The following is a 21,864-nucleotide window of genomic DNA, read 5'->3' as shown; positions in this document are numbered from 1 at the left end:
TTCCTACCGAGTCAGACGGCACTGATGCTTCAGACTTCTGTCCTTTGACACTCCCACACTTTCAGCTGTGTGTTCTGGATGTCCCGCAGCATTTCTCTGACTGGAGAATGGGTTTTCCAATCAGGTTGCCGGGTGCAGTCCGACGTATGGTCTGTGTTTTTTCTCCATTTGCTTGTGTTTCCTAAAGTTGCGGTACAGTAGTTTCCTTTACCTAAGAACAGATGTTATGTAAAACCAGGCAGACAAACAAACATTATGACATTATTTTAAAAACTAAAGCTAAAATCCAGGAGCACGTGGATTCATCATTATTTGTAAAAACGATTGTACGATGAGAGAAACTGGGAGGAGGTGAAGGAGAAAAATGTGGCGATGGAGGGAGCAAATGAAAAAGATCCAGCAGGAGAATGAGAAAGAAAATTGGCAAATCAGAGAGATAAAGAGAGGAGGAGAGCGAATGAAAGAGTGAGATGGTTGTTGTTTTTGGGAGACTCAATTAAACAGAGTCTGTTTTCTCTCCCTCCTCCTACACGTCGAAAAGGCAATCAGGCCCTGACTCCGGTGTTTTAGAGTGTAGATGGGAAAAGGACGAATCTACAGATGAAAAGATATTTATAAGGTTTAATTTACCACAGAGAGAAAACAGACAATGCACCTTTGTTTGGTTCCATATCTGTGTCTCTGTGTCTCTTTTTATTGTTTGAGCTTTTATCAGTTGAGAGAAATGTGTCTGCTGTGTTTTTTATCTTTGCAGCTCAGATTGAGTCTCTCTGTCTAAATGTAACAGACATTTAATGGTCAGAAGTTTAGATCACCTCATGTTTCAGCTGTGACTGACCTGTGATCAGCTCAGGTCCAGGTCTGAAGCTGAACTGGTCCAAAGTGGTGATGCTTCCTTCCATCTTTCCTGCAGCAGCAGAAGGAAATGAAGCCTTGGAGATGGAGGCAAACAGTTTCCTCCAGGTGTCCCAGCTTTGGCTGAGTCCTTCCAACAAACTGTGTGTGTATAAAGACTGGGGTCCATGATTTGGACCATCCAGCCCAGCAGGAACCAGGACTGGGTCTGGCTGTTCCAATGAACAGAGTCAGGATAATGAGGCTGTGGAAGGAAAGAACAAGACGCTCGGCTTCAAACGATGGAACGACAGCTCAGTCTGCAGACTGTCCAGGTGGAGAGGGAAAGACACCTATGGGTGCAACAACAACAGGTGCTGTCTGTGCCAACAATATTAGAGTCAGCCACAGGGTGTGAGGCTGCTGGAGGATCCAACATTCACATCACATTCACTGAGACCTGCAGAGACACTGAGACATCAGGAAACTACAGACATTAAATAACAGGTGGAAACCTGAAGTGGGTCCAAACTCTTGACCGACCGTGGATCCTCCAAATTAAAAGACTTCATGGTCTTTATTAATTTCTAAGCTCTAGTGCAGAAGTGGAAAAACCTACTGGAACATACTGCAGCTGCTGCAGACACAGAAAATTGCAGCGCGTTTTCTTTGAGCTGTGCTTGTTGCTCATAATGTTGCCCAGCACCTTCTGCCTCGAGCAACGAGCATCACACGTTTGTTTGTTCTGTATTGATGAGCAGTTTTCTGGAGAAAAATGCAGCACACACACACACACACACACACACACACAGAGTTGTCTAAATCCAAGTGGGGAACAGTCTCTCTCAGCGGCTGTCTGTGTCTTACTGTGTGATCAACAGGGGCTGGAAAATTACTCTGCATTGCTTATTATACACACACTCACACACACACACACTCACACACACACACACACGTGTTTGTGGAGTCAGGCTCTTGTTGTTCTCAGTTGTTCCTGTTTGAAGCAGTGATTGCTCTTTTCACGTTGCATTGTGTGAAGACGATGTTTTGTTTTGGGGGAGAATATCAGCTCTGTAGGTGATTCTGCTCCAAGCTCTGAATTAGCAGCTGATCCGTTCGCACCTGGAAAAACACCAGTTACATTCTTGAAGCTTTGTTCTCCAACAACAGCAGCCTCATTAACACAACAACAACAGACTCCATCACCGCGATGACAGCAACGTCGGGCTAATTCATAGGTACAACAGCAGCATTAGCAGCCTTGTGGAAACAAATAACTACATTAGGGTTTGAGCTGAGAGTGGAGCACATCGGTACAATCACCCTGTCACAGTATATGTGATGTTATTCCATGATACTGGCGTTTATAGATCACTCATGAGCTCCAACAACGGTGATGACCACAACAGTATTGACATGTACAGTTGTAATCTCAGACTGATGTTGCATCAGTTGTTTTGTCTTCTTCACTTTCTTTCAGCAGAAATATTGAACGGTCTCGTCGGTCGGCAGCGGCTCCTAACAGCAGGAAACTTTTTTGAACTTTGTTTGTGAAAAGTTGAAATCATAGATGCAGGAATGTATTTTAAGGTGGGGAAGCTCTGCCCTTCCAGAATACCTGACCAGCAAACACAACATGATTATAATATTAAATCCTGTACAGCGAAATATGCTCTGCGATGTTACCGCATGTGTGTGTGACGGTATTTGAAAATGCTGCACTTAGAAAACCGTAATTTAAAAGGTCCTTTTTTTTTGTACGAGCTGCAGAGACGCCGTCTAGGTCAGCTGTCATAGTGACACCTGTGCTCCACCTGTCTAGGAGCTCGACAGGTGGCCTCTAACATACAGCAAAAATATCCATGTAACGTCAGTGAATTGTGATTATTGCATCTTCATCGGCAACGGTGACATGAAAAATGGAAATCAGCTTAAATCTGATGTGCACATCATCCTCCAGCAGTTTAGGAATGACTACATGACATCCAATTTATCGATCTGTGCGTTTCTGAGGGGCAGTGATTAATGGCTGTGTTTCTATTGATTGATATGCTGCTTTGCATGATGGAATATTGACACACAACGTCCCCAGACTAACTCCCTGGTCTTTTCTGCTCTTTCAGAAAATCCTCTCGGAGCACTCGGTGCCCAGTTCTTCCAAGCAGAACCGGTCCTCCGACGTGAGCTCCCTGCTGGTCGGCGGTGGAGGTGCCGCGGTGGAAAACCCTCGTGCGGCCCTCTCCCCGCTGACCAACTCGCTCCTGGAGCAGCTGGAGGTTCGCATCAAAGAGCTGAAGGCCTGGCTGAGAGACACCGAGCTCCTCATCTTCAACTCCTGTCTCAGACAAGACAAAGACGCCTCAGAGCAGCTGCACAGCTTCAAGGTAGGAAGCACAGAGGTTTGGGTCACCTGATGCTGGGATGTCATCTTTACATGTTTCACTGCTCCCAGGTCAGATCAGGAGAGTGGTGAGGACTGGTTTGGCTCCTGCAAACTGCCTCCTACAGATTATCCTCTTACGCTGTAAATAATAAATAATAATCCTTACATTTTATGAGGTGAAGTAGGTTGAGATGTAAGTATTTCTGCTCACTCATATCTTCACCACCAGGCTTTATGCTATTTATTTCTACAGTGTCTGCATGAGGCTGTGAGGTACAGCAGCTCTAAAGTCCTACAAAATAACAACGGAACATATTTCCATATGAATGGAATTTATCAGACACTAATACAATCTCAAGTCCAATGTCCAAAAAACTTCTAATGAACTTTCCCAACAGAACTTCATATTAGTCTTCCAATAGAGCTCCTAAATTATATTTCCATTATGATTAATGCACCATCCAGTAATAAAGTTTATAAAGTAGGACCTCCGTACTAAACTTGACTAAAGCCTCGTTAGTTCTGCAGCAAACTGAAGTTCTCGTGAAGATAAATATTATCAGTCAGAGCAGCAAAAGGGAAAACTGTTATGTACATTATGAGCATTAGCTATTTCCAAAATAAGGTAGAAACACACCAGAGTGAATGACAGGCTGTTTTAACATTTACAAAATATTCAATAAAATCCTTTAGAGCAGTAACTTGGATTTTTTTAATTTGATAAATTTAAGATTTCTAAAATTGCTCAATCACTAGACTGGATACACATCGCAGATATTAGTTATTCACTTGGTCGCTGGTCAGAAATAACTTTTCAGACATCACATTTGTTGTTTTATGTGTTTTGAGCTTTGAATCTCAGAAATTCACTGCATCGTCTTTGACAACCAGAATTAACATCCTGGATATTTGCAGTAGAGTTCTTACTATTCTACAGTCCAGCTCAGAACACATGAACAACACATTTGTCCTGGGCCGGCTGATACCAACAGCTCGGCTTAACCATGGGGAGACAGGAAGTCAGAGCAAATCATTAAAGGGAAAATGCATGTGAGGTGTTTGTTCTTGTTCCTGCCACTTAACTTTTCTCCTCTAACTTTTTCTGCCATCAAAATGTGACAAAGCTTTAGCCAATCAACACCAAGCTTAAAAAAAACATGTCTGCTGTGTGTGTGTGTGTGTGTGTGTGTGTGTGTGTTGTTGCTAAGTATAGTAATACATCGTCTTAATGAGGCCAGATGAAAGCAGGGCTGTTTTGAAGCGATGGATGTATAGAGGAAACAGCAGTTAGCCTTAAAAGCCACGGGACGCTAACAGGATATTAATCAGCCTACATCACACAGCGAACAGCTAGCTGCACTGATTAGCCTAGCCCCGCCGTGTGACTGACAAGCACAAACACACACACACACACACACACACACACACACACAGACATACAAGTGTACACGCTGGAATAGAAGCACATTGGTTCATTTATGAAGGTATATGAGCCCACACACAGGAATATGCAAATGAGGCACACATGCATGCACATACAGGCGCATATATTAATGAATGCATAACAATCTATAGACTGCAGTAATACACACTAATGAAAATACACACTTCTCCAGACAGAAGACACACACGAGCTGATGACTTCACAAAGTTAGATTGGTTTAGCTTTTTCATTAAGAAAACACTTTTACACACGAAGATTCATCATCAGTCACTGAAGTTGGTAAAAGTCTCGTGTCCAGTTGTTCAGTTAACATCAGCTTGTCTTTAGACCTGGGGTCAGTTGGAAGATAAGTAGGACAATAGGACCCTCTACGTACCCATGATCTAGAGGGTCCAGTGAGTCCAAACTAACTCCCACCATAAGCCCCTCCCTCCTGCTCTTTGCCCCTCCCATCCTGTCCTGTTTCCTGAACTAGGGATGCCTGGTTGGGACAAAGTGTTCAGTCCAAAGCTAGCGTTAGCTGACTAAGGAGTAAATGTGTCAGTCCAGCAGACGCTCTGGTTCCTGCTAATGTGACCCAAAGCACTAACGTTACCCAAAGCTCCACTTCCCCTCAAACTCACATCAGATCCATTCAGTCCAAAGGTCCAATCAGGACCATGCTAGGTGGCTAATGCTACCAAACCAACAGGTTAGCTTTAGATGCTAACACATCCAGAAGGAAGAAGGCCCTATGTGGATCCAATGTGAGTCCTTTGGCTGCTTTGAACTCTCTCCATGTGAAAAAGCCAAAGCCATGTTAACCCTGGTTGTTGGTCTTTCTTTGTCCCACTCTCTCTGTGCTAAAGAACGCCGCCTCTTGGCTCTGGCAGCCACTGGTTCCCACTTTGAGCTGCAGAGACTCCTCCATGGCTGCTGTTGGAAACCACTACTGGCTTCTTCTGACCTTGGCCAGGTGGCAGGGGGGGCTCATTGACGGAGCGGACTTTGCCAACACAGGGTAGAGGAGCTGGAATAACAACAGAAGGGCTGTAGGTAGCAGAGAGTCCTGGGGGGGTAGTATAGCTGAGAGACATCAGGACCTGGATCTGGGTACCTGCAGGGACCAGACTGGGTGAAGTGGTGCTTAATATATAATATGTTGGCTGTAGTGTTGGACTATAGAATCTGTTGTCAATATGAAACTGGAGCTGGAAATGCAGACTTCATATGGTCCAGTGACAGTTATTGGAATATTTCACTTCCTGTATCATCACAATATCTGAGAAATTACCCAAACCACAGAAATCCTTCTGTCTCCATCTGTTTTGTACAACATCACTGCAGTCAGAGGATAAAGAGTCATGTTGTCAATTGGTCAGTATTAATGTGAACACAGCACACATGCATCAGTGTACACACACACACACACACACACACACACACACACACACACACACACTGGCTGTCTAAATGATGAAACTGTATAGAAATGAGAGTTTATCTGAGGAAAGTGAATCGAGCTGCTCTTACTTTTGATCCTTGTCACTGCTCTCAGTGGGAAGCCATTGATTTCTGGCAGAAAGAGGCCCCCAGCTTCTGGAGAAATGAAGATTGGAAATATTGATAGCAGTCATTTGTATGGAGAGAGGGGGAGAGCGAGGCTAAATGGGCTCCATTTTAAGAGACGGCGACTCCATTTTAGCAATGATTTGTCTGTTTTTTGGCTTTTGGATTCATAAATAGGTTTGATTTATGTGCTGCAGTTTATTACCGTACAGCTCTAAGAGAGAACAGCGGGGGTCAGCAGAGGTCACCAGTGTTTACACAACCAGAGGAGCTCTTCTTTGTGTGAAAGAAGCTGATCCATCATAGTGTCACAGTGTCTCAGCATCATAATATACTTTGACTTTTCATTACTGAAAAGTAAAAGTAGCAGAAAATGGAAATACTTGAAGTACAGACAGAAATGTACTTGGGTTCAGTATTTTAGTTACTTTCCACCACTAATTTCTCAGCTTTTAAACAAAATACTCTGAGCTGGAGGAGCTGGGAGCCTCCTTTCTGTCTCTGATGGAACATCTTTCTTTTTCCTGTCCTCACAAACTGTATCACACACACACACACACCCACCCCTCCTCCTCCACCTGTCTCTCTATAACCTGGACTCTTAATTGAATTAGCGCTGCTTTAAAATCCGACGCTCCTCCAGCCGGCCCCGGGCCTCCGATGACTCTTTTTTGTAATGGAGACGCTTTGGGGGCCGGACACACCGAGAATTAATGGAGTGACGCACACACAGGAAACGGGTAGAGAAAATGAATCACACACACACACACACACACACACGATATTGTTCTTTCTTGAGGTACAACAGTATCTGAGGAAATTATTAGGTTGGTGAAAAGGTTGAAATTTCACCGTAAACTTTATGAAAATTCAATTTCAGATATTTTCTCATGGGGAATGAACTGACGGCTCATTAAATAATCCAGGTTTGAATGTTTTAGTTTTCCTTTTTGTGGCTTTGTGGTTAGGATTTTGGTGATGTGCAGTATGTCATGGGACAGTTTTCTCTGGGATTAACCTGTTTGGCATTTAGAGATCAGGAAATAACTTTGTGCAAAAACAAAAACACGTTTGTCCTTAAAAACCAGATGCAACGACATCACGTTTCTTTCATTTGGTCTTTGTTGGTAGTGGAGGTGGATCACACACACACACACACACACACACACACACACACACACACACACACACACACACCTACCTACAGGTACCAGCAAATATCCAACTCTTCTTTTTTGCTTTTTTCCGTTCTGTCCTCCATCCCTCGCCTTCCTCTGCCCTTCTTTCTTTCTCGTCCCTGTTTTCTGCTCAGCTGCTCTCCCCTGCTGTTGACAGTAGATGAACCTGTCCTCCCCTACTGTTTGTTGCCCACTGCCCCTCGTCCCCCTCACCCCTCCAATCATGCTCTTTGCCCTCCAGCCCTCCTCTTCATTTCTAACTCCTGCTCTCTCCCCAAGTCATTTCTATTTTCACCTCTCCTTGCTCCTGCCATTTGTAAGATTTGACCCCCGTTCATGGACCCATCTAGTTACACCCCCCTCCCCCAACCTCTTTCTACACGTTGAGGAGCAGATTAAGCAAAACACGTGGTCTGCAGTCAGTTTGTGTTCATTGTTTTCTTCTTTAGCATCTCTGGTCATTTTTTGCACCTTTGTGTATTTACTTGTTTACTGTTTCACCTGTTTTCATTCTGTAAATGTAGGTGTCCTGCTGTCTGAAGCATCATGTCTCTGCCATTTTAGTCATTTTGGCTCTTTTTAGTGATAAAATCTCACCTATTGATGTATTCAATTCATCCACATGCAAATTATTATATAAACCTAGAAACATGAGAATGACTCCTGCTTTTTTACCACTTGTATTAATGAACTAGGTACTTTTGGCCCTTGGTCATAAAGATCTCATCCCAATTAATTCTTCATTTGAATCACCTGGCCCTGATATCCAAACAAACATCACTGTCATCACAGGTTCGTACCCTGCTCCCAGTCCTTCATATATTATCCTTCCCCGTCTGTTAGCAGGTCCATAAGCTGCTTCTAGTCTGTACCTGCTCCTGCAGAGTCAGATGAAAGAGTCATACAGAGATCAGCTGAAAGGGAACTAAGATACACCAGGCAATAGCAGGAGTCCAAAAAGTACCTATTCCAATGAAGGACTGCAAAATTTAATGCCAAATAGCAACCGCATACAAGGTCGGATTACCGACTGGGCCAAGTGGGCATGATCCCAGACCGTCAGGGGTCTCGGTTCACTTTTGGCCCCCCAGCTGATTAATCAAGTCCCGGCAGTTGCATGTAGGTTTGTTGCTGGGAAAAACAACTGGCAGTAAAGCTGAATGTCACTGCCAGGACAGAGACACCAATTCAATTTGGCTCAGACGCTTCTGAAGCAGAGAATGAGATCTTTGGATTTTGCCACCGTCTCTTACAGTGTGTCGGCTTTACTGGTTTCACTCTTTACACACAAGGACGAACTAATTACTCAGCAGCAAAAGTAGTGAACTATCATGACAGAGATCCAAATCCTCCACAGCCACACATCACCTCCGTGTTTAACCCGTGTGGAAACAGAAACCAGACCCTGCAGTTTAACAAGCAGGCAGCCACAGTGTGCAGGGATTTGCTGACCATCCAGCAGCTGCTCAGCCTCAGTGGCTGCACCAGGAGCTCAGTTTCACACCCTCCAAGAAACAGCTGACTCCTCAATGTACCTGTGCAGCTGCCACATCAGCCAAGAACACACACGATTCAAATAAGACATCTTTGGACGTCAAGTGCATTACTGAGATTAGTAGCTCTAATATAATGAAGGCAAACACTGGATTACAGTGGAGCACGGTTTTTTTTTTCTTGTTTATTTGACAGATTTTCCCCATATGCTCTGAATTTACATATCTAATGTAAAACAACAAGACTGTTTTATATCTGTGAGTATAAAGTATATTTAGCTTGTACACAAAAAAAATGCTGCCATTATAATTTTATAAATATCAGCAGTAATATTCTGACAGATATATAATAACGATTGAAAAATCTGGTTACCCTCTAATTTAAAGTCAAAGTGTCACATAAGACACAGTAGACACAGTGTGTGTGTGTGTGTGTGTGTGTGTGTGTGTGTACACGTGGATGCCAACAATGTCATATTGACATAAATATGTTTTATATCATTTCATGCTGTCACACGACGTTTTTGGTTTCCAAAGCTCTAAAACTGCCCCCAGATGATGGGGCTCAGAAGAGAAGACCCCCCCCCCACATTTAACCATGTTTGTGTCACAGTTACCCCCCCCCCCCCCCCCCCCCCCCCCATTCAGCGTCTCTCAGGCAGCTAATAGAAGGTGACAGCGAGGCTCTGATATCGATACCTGCTGCATGATGAGGATTAAAGATCCACCGACTCCCTGCCAAGAACACAGGCTGCTCTGTGTGTGTGTTTGTGTGTGTGTGTGTGTGTGTGCGTGTGTGTGTGTTTTCAATTATGCCAGTTAGTGTGTATTTCATAGTTTCAAAGCTGTTTGTGCTTATTGCTCAGGTTGCAGTGTGTGTGTGTGTGTGTGTGTGTGGTGTTTGTGCTCGTTGGTGTTTTGAAGAACAGTTTTCTCGTTAAGAGTTGCTCGTTAGAGGGTTGGAGGCGAGCAAACAGGTGAGAGGTTGCCACGGCAACAGTGTCAACAAACATATCAGACTTTCATCTTCATCGGCTCGGGAGGAGAAGAAAAAACTCGGCTCTTTCATCTGCTAAAGGAGCAGAGACAGAGAGGGAATCAAAACAGGGAGACAGAGGCAGAAAGAGAAGAAAGCTCTGAAAACGAGAGGAAGCAGGAAGGACAGAAGAAGAAGAGCGGTCAGGTGTGATAACACAAACACAGGAGAAGGAGAAGAAAATACATATTTAATATTTAATAATATTTAAAAACAGGGAGAAGTGGAAAGAGACGCGGTGAATGATGGTGAGAGAAGTAAAGACTCAACATGAGGAAAAGAAAAGGAACAGAGGTCAGAGGTCATCAGTTCTGTGCTCTCAGATATATACTTAAATTATATTACACAGTTTCCAGCTAGTGTGATCTTTCTCCAGACACTGTGTTTAATGATAACCCAGTGTCATATAGTATTTAGTCAGGAAAATACTTGCTCATATGCAGTTTTGAGGTAACGGTGTGTCTTGAGGTGTGTATAACCTGAAAATGGTGCCAAACTGTTATTTTCAGTCCCCAGAGGAAAAGGAGCAGCAACCAGCAGGTTGAGTTAATGTTCCTGTATGACAGTGAGTGTCAGGTCAGCAGGGCAAAGACAGCAGTGCTGGGATTTATCAATGAAATGTGTGACATTTAAAAATAGACCCGGTGCCTGTAATCATTGCATTAGCTGCTGTTGCCTCCAGGCCAACAGCTGCCACCGTGATAAATGTGAAGGCTCACAAGATGATTAAAGGGATAAGAAAGAAAGAAGCAAATAAAAGTGTTTGTATGTTTGACTCTTTCTCTAAGTTAGGGCTGAGTACTCTCACGTCTCAAATGAAAGGAATCTGAGCCCCTTTTATACGGAGAAGGCGACAAACTACTGTCATGTTGATTTGATTTCCACTAAACTCAAACAATCCAACCTGTCACCTTGTGTTCGTTTCACGCAGCTGATCCTGGAACTGCAGGTGTGAAGCTTGTCTTTAACTTGACATGCATTGAAAAACCAGTAACACACCAGTAACACACCAGTAACACTGTCCTTTCTGTCCTCATTCTACCTCGTCACCACAAACACTGGCCGCCATGCAGGTTCTGCACCTCTTCTTGAGAACGGGAGAACTGGTGCAGAACTACTGCCCTGACTGAGCAGCATATGTCGTCACTGTCCTGTGAAAACTTTAACGTTTTACAAACTAATGACTCTGCTTTTCAAGAAGCAAATGTATTTAGTTTGAATCCACACATCTGGAGAAGAACAGTTTTCACTGCACAGGAAACAATAAGCCCTGTTCTTCTTCCCCTGACGGTTACAGAGTTTCTCAGAGAATTTAGGTTAAAATGTGCATTACAATATCCAGACCTTTGACCACCTGAGCCTTCGTTTCTGTCATTATGTTCATGACAGAAACTAAAAGCGGCCTTGGAAACAACAGGAAGAAAAGAGACAAATAGAGACGGAAGACAAAACCACTTTCTTCAGCTACAACAGCCAGAGAAGACTGAGAGGAAAGTCAAGGGACAGAGACAAGGTGAAAGATGGAGATAGAGAAGATGCTGTAAAGGAGGAGAGAAAAAATAAGAGAAGTGGAGATAGTAGAAAGACTTCGGGGGGGCAGATAGAGATAGAGAGACCATCAAGGAAAGAGAGAACAGCCTGGAAACAACGGAGGAGAAAGACGGATGAGAGAAGGAGCTGAAGAGACGAATACACAGAGAAATGCAGGCAGACAGAAGGAGATTGGAGTTTATTGATAGCAGCGTTTTAACTCGGGGCGGCGTGTTCGCTCTGCTGCATTAGTGAGAACAGTAAAAGCTTTCACTCACAAAGACTTCATATATCCTCCATTTGTTTACTGCTGCTGAATATTTTAAGAGTAAAGCTTTCATCCCTAAAACGTCGCAGCAGCGCGTGGAGCGGGAAGGAGGACTTCAGCTAATAACTTACAATAATCAATAAGACCTGATGATGTCAGCCGTAATCCATTTTGACTTTCACATGAAAGGTGCCGAGCGTTTTGTCACAGCGGTGGATTTTTTTTTTAAACAAACGTTTCCTTTAATCAAACAACTACAGGGATGTTTGTGCAGTTTTCCGTCCGGCCCTCAGACCCTGCAGGGCTGCTCCTGTTTGCTGATGTGGCACCAGACCTGGACATTTTCCAAAACAAGGAGATAATCACACAAATATCTTGACTAACAGTCATTTCTCCGACACATCTCGTGGTCTTTATAATCATGTGTTTACTTTAATGCTGACAAGACAAAAGCCCCTTTCTGGTGAATGTAGACTGACCTCTGACCTCTGACCTCTGACCGCATCGTGACTCATCTGGAAAAATCCGAAAATGAAAACATCAGTGTCTCGCTCTGGACTCGAGCTTTCACTTGGTCAGAGAACTAAATTGATATTTTTAATGCGTACGGGTTGCCAGGTTTTGCCGTAAATGTCACAAGCGCAGCAGTAAAACGAGCAGGAGAGACAGATCTGACTTTATTATCTGTTTCCATTTTCAGTGAATTGCTCTAAAAGCCTTTAACGAATCCGGCCGACTTTCAGACCCCATTTATATGTGATGTTAGAGCCCGCAGAGCAGGAGACAGATGGATTATGGGTCAGTGCAGGCACGGCATCAAGTTTAATTCCATAATGTGCTTTGACCCATTTGAAGGAGTCTTATAAAATGATATGTGGCACATTATCAAAGCACATTTAGGCATTATTCTTTAAAGGAGAAGCATCACTGAGGTCCTTTAGTTGACAACATGAAAACACCCTGAGATTCAGGTCCAGTATGTTACTGTTGGAACAGTTTTCCTCTAAGATGAAAACTTTTTTTAATCCAACATAAGTGTCATCAGTCCAAGCAGACCAGTGTTTTCTGTCCAAACTACAACTTTGCAGTTTTATTTCCACATCTACAGTAGTTCAGGTTCTCAAGTGGAGAATCGTGTCACTCTAAATTTGTGCCCTTACTTTTAATAGTGTTATGCAATAAACAGGTTTATCATTGTGCAGAGAAACCTGGTCCAGCTGTGTGGACTAGAGTTGGTCCAGTAGCCGCCAAGCCGAGTTCTGTTATTCTGCATGAGCCTGTGGTTCCCAAACCCAGAGACAATAATCTGTGGTGGCAGTGAAACCAGGGATCTGACTGGGCAGAAGCCAAATCACCAAATCAAAAGTGATAACTCTCTGGCCACTTTATACTTTAGTTTGCCTTGGTTAGGTTTTCCCACACAAAGCATGATGGGAACTGTAGTGGTGAAGTTAAATGTTTTGTTTCCCATATTTTTGACATAGTGATTCCCTCCTATGTTTATTTCTACACAGATATTTTCACCTACAGGCAGAAAACTCAACTACAAAATCTAATTTATGTGAAATATATTTTTCATCCACACATACTGGAAACAGCCACACGGGACTTTAACAAATACTTTTGTCAAACTGCAGCTGCTCATCTCAAATATTCGCTTGTTTTTGCTCCAAAACAAGACTTCCGATCTTAGAAGAGATGCGGCTTTGCTGTTTATCCTGTAAAGGACCCCCTGAGCTCCCTGGACCCCAGTTTGGGGATCCCTGACCCTGAAGTGGTATGGAGCGTTTTTGCTTCCAGGATCTCTGAACACCTTCGTGCTTAAAGATTTCTGTCAAGGTGCTCTTGAACAAACCTGTGCAGCAGAACTTTTGCATTTGCACAAGGTCAGCTGGACAGATAGAAGCAATAAATGGAGAAAATGGAGGAAGGAGGAGTGAAACGCTGCGAAATGTCAGGCGAGGAGAGAGAAGAGGGAGAGATGCAAACGACAAAGTTTGGGTAGCTGTAGGCGGTATTAGCAGCAGCACAGGGAATATGTATGTGGGAACAAATTGTCGACAGGAATTCATTAGGCTCGTTGTGCGATAACGAGTGCTTGTGGTTTTAATTGACTTAATCAACAAATAGAATTAATCAGAGATTTCTAATTAATGGTAATTGATTGAAATATCCACTGGGTCACCGCGTACGCAGCCAAAATTCTCCTTCGTTCTCTCCCTGTCGCTCCTCATTTCACACTTTGTCCTTGTCGTCTGTCCCTACTTTGCTCTTTTAGTTGTTGTGTCTCTTATTTTATCCCTTATATTGTCGTTTGCCTTTTTTCTCGGTCATTCACTGCTGCCACCCTATTTGACCTTTGTCCTCATGTTCCCGTCCTTTTTCATCTGTTGTCTTTTTCCCCTTTGCCTTTAACCTGTGGACTGTTTGTTTTCTCAGGACGCTGCATCGGTTGGAGCGTGTGACATTGTGACAAACAGGCTTTTACAGACATTGTCGCTTTGTGAGAATAAGCCAAATATGCTATAGTAGCCTTTCGATCGGATTATTGACGGTTTAGATTTGATCAGTACCAGAACTCAGGTGTTGTATCAGTCCGAGTCGTGTTTGTTTCTTTCTCTGTCTGACTTTACAAAACACTGACAGAGCAACCACACTAACAACCTCCACTCTCCTCTATCCGTCTTTTCCTGCCTCCTCGATCTCTCCATCCCTCCATCCCTCCCTCCATCCCTCTCTTCACGGCAGGTCTCGGTAATTAGATTGTGGAGATGAGGAGGTGGAGGAGAGTTAAGAGGATTTTGTTTTTAGGAGAGGGAGATTTAAGAATAAGAGAGATAGAAGGGGATGGAGTGGGAGAGAACGGGCTTTAGAGACACAAGCAGCAGGAGAGCGAGAGGGTGAAGGGGGAATTAGAGACAGCGGAGAGCAGATCCTCTTCTTTTTGTTTATCCCGAGTCGGTCATCCCTTCCTGAAAGAGGATGTTGAGTGACAGACAGAGAAGTAGAGAGAAAACAGACGAGGAGATAAAGACATCACTTGTTCTTTTTGTGCCTCTCCTGTTGGTCGACCTTGAATATGACCACGTCGAGAGACACATGCGATAACGGAAAGAACATTATACCCAGAGAGAATTGAGGCCTCTTGTCAGGATTGTTGGAGTTTTTTGGTTCTTGTCGAGACACTTCATAGGGCACTAATAGCAACTCAACCATCCCCTGATTTACTCACCGCTGATGCTGAACAGCTTCATCAACATGGAGGACGAGTGTTTCTACTCAGGTCCTGCTCTGTCTTCAAAGTTTAAGGATTTCTGTGGTTTGTACCCACAATCTGTTTTATCCGTCCCTCCCCAATGTACGATGAGTTAAAGACACAAAGTCTGGTACTTTAACTGATTGAGTTTGGTTCATTTATGGTGGTGACAACTTTTTAGGCACTTTAGATGTTTATATTGGGGGGGGGGGGGGCATCAGACCAGTCCTGAATTCATTCTGCAGCCCAGACCTCCAGTCAGAGTCGTCAAGAACTCTCTGGTCCTGCAGCTGATGGGGGATTGCACAGGATTATAGAGACCGATGGACAGTATTTTTAATTTTCAGTCATTTTAACAAAGATTCAAACAAAATGAATCACTCAGATCCTGATGCTGCCTGATAAACCCCCACACTGACAGGTGCCATTGGATCCAGATGATCAGTGTTATTCTCTGTCAGTGCTGAGAATGATGTGGCCGGTTGGTGGACACATGCCCATAATAAGCAACAAAGAGGTGTGTGTCTTAGTTCCTGTTTCCTGTTGGTTCTGGATGACATCACCAGAACCGTCCAATCAGTGAGTTACCTGTCAGTTATATAACATCATGTTTGCAGCTCTTGATTCTCTTCCTACTAAAAAAAAAACCTTCCAGAATAGAGTTTGAGTTTGAAAGCGAGGTCAGTGTTCATGTGTGAATAAATGATCCTTATCGTTTCCCGTCTCTCCCGCTTGTTTCTCTGTATTTTCCCTTTCTGCTGGTGTCTGTCTTTATCTTTTCCACCAGTCTTTATCTCACCGTTTCTCTTTAAGTAACTTTAATCTTGCAGGCCCTTCTTCCTCTCCCTCCTCACCCTACCTCTCCTCGTCCTCCTCGACGACCTATCTCACACTTGTTTTCGGATTTTCTGCCCATCTCATCCCTCCCTCTACATCCTCTGTCTCTTTCTCTTTCTCTGAGGCCACTCCACGGCTTTCCATGTATTTTGGAAGAAAAGCTTTTTAGCAAATATTTGTCCGACTGTGTCTGTAGAGCCCTCTGAGTCAATATGGGCCCAGCCAGGCTCGACCGGCCGAAGAGAAAGAGCGAGGCAGAGAGAGAAGAGAGAAAGGGATCAGTGCATAAAACCCAGCAGTGCAGAAACAACAGAGACTTAGGATTCTCTCTGTCTCCTCTGTCTAAAAATAAACTCTCACAGACAGAGTTTTGCTGTCTGAAGCTGACCAGACTGCAGTTATAATTCAGATTGAAGCATATTTATCATTATCTATACTGATGTCATTATTCACTAACAAGGTTTTTAATTCCTTTTATGTTTTTACAGTTTTAAGTGAAAATGAAAACACATCCCATGAATCAAACTGGAATCAAGTCTAGTTTCTCGAGGCAGCTTCAGTCCTCTGTCACCAGACCTGGCCAGCCTGAGACGTGCACTACGAGGGTTTTGTCGGTGCTCAGATCCCAGTACAAAACACATGTAACTTTGTGTTGAATCAAAAATCTATAACAGCATGTTGGTTCAGTGATACATGAAAGTGCGGGTGTAGTGTGAGCTGTTCGTTGGCCTTTGTAGATATCTGTGTGTCCAGTGTCTCTGCAGCCTGTTTCAATGCTACTGTTTGTTGCCAGATTTGCTAAATCAGGTGCCACAAACAACAATTTCCAACCTGCGACTTGTCATCGTCAGTCGAAGGCTGATAATGAAGAACTCCCTTCAGGTCGGCAGCTCAGATTGAAAATAAATCATGCGTTTTAAGACATAAACATTTTCAAAGTTTGAGGCTTTCGGTTTTATACTTTCTAGAGCAGATTCTAGAGTTACGACTGTCGTCATTCCTGCCTCCACCTATTTTAGCTCCTTCCACGGCGTCTGCTGCAGTTGTTTGGTGCAGAGTGTTGCTCAGTCATTTTGTTGTTGTTTAGAGCCTCCTCCTTCAATATAATACACACCTCCTGTTTGGAATAAATTTATCTGCAACCCCGCAAACACACACACACACACACACACACACGGGCTTGTCCTCTTGATCCTGTCTGCTGTATTCTGCATCCCCATCTCCTGTTTAGACAACCAGGCGAGCCACAAATATGCTAAACTGAGGAGCGAGAGGGAGGAGATGAAAGACAGAAGAGTTGAGTGTGTGTGTGTGAGTGTGTGTGTGTGTGTGTGTGTGTGTGAGAGAGAGAGAGAGAATCCCATTTCATTGTAATAGTGTTTAATATTTATTGGAAAAATGTAAAGAAAATGTAAAGGAAGTGCTTTTCAGCGAGCAGGCGGGATTAGCATAAATAGTTTGGGGCTTGGACGTGTTTGGTCCCTGCTGCAGAGCAGGAAGGCCGTCCCCTCTATTCTGTCTCACACTCAGAAATACATGCATATGTTTGCACACACACATCGGCACACACTCACGCACACGCCAGCGTGAGTAAACATTCAGACATGCAAACACACACTCACTGACCTTTTGCATGTGGAAACTCATCAGCATATAGTGATTTATAATAGGCGCTGCCAATTCAAGTGTTTTTGTTTTTTCCTCCTTTTTGCATTTGTTCCACAGACACAGGGATGCAGAGTGGGAGAACTGGCAGTTGTCATTTATTTCATACGTTGTTCCTGCTGGTCTGCACAGAATTTGACACTGTACTCACCCAGTTAATTATCAATGTCTGGGAACAAAGTGGCAACAAGGGTCAGACAATCAGACACAGTCCGACTAATAATCCCAGGCATGTAGACGTCTGGGCAGAAGATCATGGAAGCAGCATTACAGATGGTGCTACTGATACGACAAAAATAATAAATGAATAAATAAAGTAGGATAAAAGACGATGGTGTTAGAGCATGAAACGAATAAAGAAACAAAATAAAATTTAACTGAATTGGAGAAGAGGAGAGAGAACAGGTAGTTCTTAGATCTTAACTCTGAGCACCTGCCTCCACCTCCATAAAGGCTGGTGGATTGTGAACACATCTCCTAAAGCAGGCCTTTCTAGTTTAACAGTATGAATATCTGCTGCATTTTCTGACCTTCTTTCTTTTCACCTGTCGCCTCCACGTCACCCACCAGGCTCTGTGTTCGGAGGTGCGAGCCCGGCGCAGAGGAGTGGCCTCGGTTCTGAAACTCTGCCAGAAGCTGCTGCAACAGAGCCAGGTGACGAATTCACCTGTAAATCTAAGGCCTGTAGTTTGACTTTATCACCAGAAACCTGTGACTTTACTTTATATCGTCCTGTAATCCACCAGCTGACGGAGCAAATTAAAACTGAATTTATTGCAATGTTGATAATTTCATTTTTCTGTTGAATAAAATATTTGCCAGAGGTATAATTTACTTATTTATTTATTATGAAACCCTGAAAAATCTATTTCATAAATCACTTTAACAGTGAGAGAGGATTTACACTGTTGTCCATGGTTATAGTTCTGAATTTAATCATATGATTAGCATGAGAAGAGATATTATAATTCTGATAAAATTCTCTCTTCAATCTCTGGGACAGTCGGGTCCTATGACAGAGGTGGGCCCAGAGGCGGAGCAGCACCGGGAGGCCCTGCAGCTGCTGTCAATCAACCTGGAGAGGAGGTGGGAGGCGATTGTGATGCAGGCGCTGCAGTGGCAGAACAGACTGAAGAGGGAGCTGGGGGAGCAGCAGGTTAGAGAGAGCTGACATTTACACTTTGCATCCATCACTCCACACTGCAGGCAGTCAGCTGACGCACTGTTACACTCAGTGAGCACGTCAGAGTTTGATTTGATGCTAAGATGCAGCGTGAAAGACAGATGCTGCTGTGATTGAAGCTGCAGTGTTTTAGTTATGGAACCGTCTTTACAACCTGAGACAGTGTCATAATTTTTCTGAAATTAGCATCAACTCTGGAACAAAACAACTAACAAACTTTGGTCATGTCACATTTCATCCTGGGAAGAACATACAATTTTATTTACCTAAAACTTATGTTGCATTTAAATAGGAAAAAAATCTCTGTACCCATGTTTATACGGTGACATGCAAGATGCGTTGACTGTGAGCAACTGCAGTGATTCAGGAGGTGGATTTACTGAATCAGTGGTTGCCCGTTGCCTTTTGACAGGAGATCTGTGCTGCAAATTTGAGACTTTTTCACTTCACACCATGTTGCACTTGCTGACAATCATACTAAGAGCTCTGACCTGTGGAGTTCCTCAGGGATCGGGTCTTGGGCCTTTCTTAATCTTCCCCTACATGTCTCTTATGGGTCTATGGGACATATCCGATGGGCGATTTAAAGGAAGTTGTCACCCCTGGTCTCTGGCCCTTCTGAATTTTCTTAGTAAATTGCATTTCATTGTGCCTATTAGATTTTAATCATTCTTGTACAAAAGTGGACATTTTAGTCTCACAGGGGCCTTAGAGGAAAAGTTAGAAGGTCACTGAAAGCTTGAGGAATGTCTCTCTGGAGACCATGATTATCTACAGAAAATTTCATGGCAGCCAGCTGTTGTTCAAGATCGATAGAACAACAGACTGATATCCAGCCAGAGTAACTGCCACCAGCATCCTGATGCTCTGCAAAAGTATCTGTGTCTATTTTAGACTTTTAGAAGCCAGCAGAGGCTGAAGCCTCAAACGATGACTCCATTCTAAATCAGTGAAACAGTCCAGGAGCAGCCAGTCGATAAAAACTAATCTGTTAGTTTTGCAGTGTGATCAGTGTCACAGAAACAACACTTCCTCTGCCACCTCCACAAACAAAAAGAAACTTGGCAAATGAGATTTTAACACTTTGACAGTTTGCATATCAGAACACCATGCATGTCTGCCGCCATGATGGCACGTCGCCCAAACCTTTGCCTTATTAGAAATCTGCAACCGATGAACCGATTCAGGTTCCACGTCTCAGGTACGAGCCGCCTGCTGATCACAGCGTCGCTTTAACGCTGCGGGATGACAGCTGCATGTGCGGCTCATCCGAGGACGAGGGGAGCTGAGCGCCGTGGCTGTTAAGAGAAGGATCACTCATGGGGGAGCCGTCCGGAGCCGAGCTGCCGGGGCCAAACGAGGCAGGGAGAGAGAGCTGAGTGCTTTATTCAGCTGATGTAACATGAAGGCAGAGAGCTGCAGCAGAATGGATCTGTTATGGATTTCTAATAGTGATGAATATGGTTGTGTGGAGACAGAAGGAGCGGTGCATTTGCATACAGGGTGAAGGGTTGTGCGCACACACAGACACACACAGGCGCATTTACACAGAAAAAAAAACCGCACACACACACGGCGACGGTGACGTAAACACATATATTGTGTTGCTTAAAGGCGTGCACGTGCACACAGAATGTCTGTGCATGTGAGAGCACACACACACACATACACACCAAGACAATTAATTGATGGATAGTGACGTGTTAAGAGCTCAGAAAGACGGAGACAGAGATTTAGGGAAAGAAGGGGCGGGACACTGTAAATGGAAACAGCATAAGGTGAAGCTAATGAAGCTTTTGGTTTCAGATTTAAAGCAGCCAGTAGTTCTGTCTCTGCTTAGGTGAGGGGGAAGCTTTAGACAAGCTACGGAGGTTGTCTCTGAATCCAGCAGCTGCATTTAAGCAAATATATTCATGATGACACGTTTGCATTGTCAGCATTTCATTGGAGCTTCCTCCCCCACACGGCATTTGTCTTTTTTAATGATTGAGTTCAGTTTACACGTCTTTACCAGTCATCAGCCCTTCACGTTGGGTCCGAGCTCCCGCTCCAAGTGAAGGATCTCGGGGTCTCGTACCGGATCTCAGTACGCACGAACTGTACCGGACTGTTGTGGTGAACAGGGAGCTGAGTTGGAAAGTAAAGCTTTCAATTTCCAACTGGATCTGTGTTCCAGCCCTTAAGAGCTTTGAGTAGTGACTGACAGAACAAGAATACGAACAGCCGGACTGAGTGGCCCCTACAGGGTACTGAGTTCAGGCATCCAGAGGGAGCACTGCTCCTTCCTGTTGAAAGGAGCCAGTTGAGGTGGATGTGGTGTCTGATCAGGCTCAGGACTTGTTCCAGATTTTACTGGGATGTCCAACTTTCCAGAGACACTTAACTTATTTAGTCCCAGATTTGGCATCAGTGTATTTTTCAGTTGAAACAGTGACAAGCTGCATGTCGCGTCTCCAGCATGTGATTATTTCAAAATTCTCTGGTTAAGGTACGTTGGTGTAAACGTGGTGCGACGCTGTTGCCTTGTTACCGACTCGACTCCACCGTCCTGAGTGTTCGACCATGTTCCAGTGTGGTGACAGACACAAACAGTCAACAAGTCCACTATTGTTGTTAGTGTGACGTCTGTTGTCCACAGCGTGACTGGTTTAATTGCTGCGTAGTCTTCACCTTCTGTCCTATTGTTTTATTAATGAACAGCCACAGTGTCAACAAAGTCCAGCTTCCTGTGGGTGTTTATATTCCTGGTACCTCTGAATACAGTGAGTGAAGAGACTGACGCTTCAGTTAGACTGGAGGGAATCGTGAGCTGTGTGAGGGCAGTGACTTCCCCTCTGCCTCCCGTACATCCACACGATGTAGAGGAGGAGAAGACAAATAACAGAGGCCGGACACTCTGACCCTGCTGCCTGGCTGGAGAGTAATTTCACTTCTCGTGGAGACGGGAGAGGAATAAAGAGAGGGAGAGGACGGAGCAGAGAGACATATATCTGTGTGGTTTAACTTATAAATGAGTGATCAAACGCTTGTCCTCTGTGTTAATGAGTCTGTCTGGTTGTGTATGCTGGTGCACATGTTTTAGACATGTTGTTTCTGTGTGCACGTGCACATTATACGCTCACTATTGTCTGATTAAAAACAGAAATACACTCACGATGTATGAATTATGGATAAGATGATAGGATTCATATCAGTTAGCTTAGCATGAA

General features: G+C 43.9%; 1 protein-coding gene across 1 annotated transcript in view; it reads left to right on the top strand.

Annotated features, from left to right (window-relative positions):
• The window catches only part of akap6 (A kinase (PRKA) anchor protein 6), a 133,732-nt gene that overhangs the window by 95,362 nt on the left and 16,506 nt on the right, over nt 1-21,864 (top strand). Inside the window, exons 18-20 of the mRNA XM_026305238.1 lie at nt 2,958-3,218; nt 18,043-18,126; nt 18,476-18,628. Coding sequence (XP_026161023.1) covers nt 2,958-3,218; nt 18,043-18,126; nt 18,476-18,628 — 498 coding nt within the window. The remainder of the gene's footprint in view (nt 1-2,957; nt 3,219-18,042; nt 18,127-18,475; nt 18,629-21,864) is intronic.

This window comes from Mastacembelus armatus, chromosome 22 (assembly GCF_900324485.2).
Source record: "Mastacembelus armatus chromosome 22, fMasArm1.2, whole genome shotgun sequence".
In the NCBI taxonomy this organism is placed as follows: Eukaryota; Metazoa; Chordata; class Actinopteri; order Synbranchiformes; family Mastacembelidae; genus Mastacembelus; species Mastacembelus armatus.
This window is presented reverse-complemented; position numbering and strand designations above follow the sequence as displayed.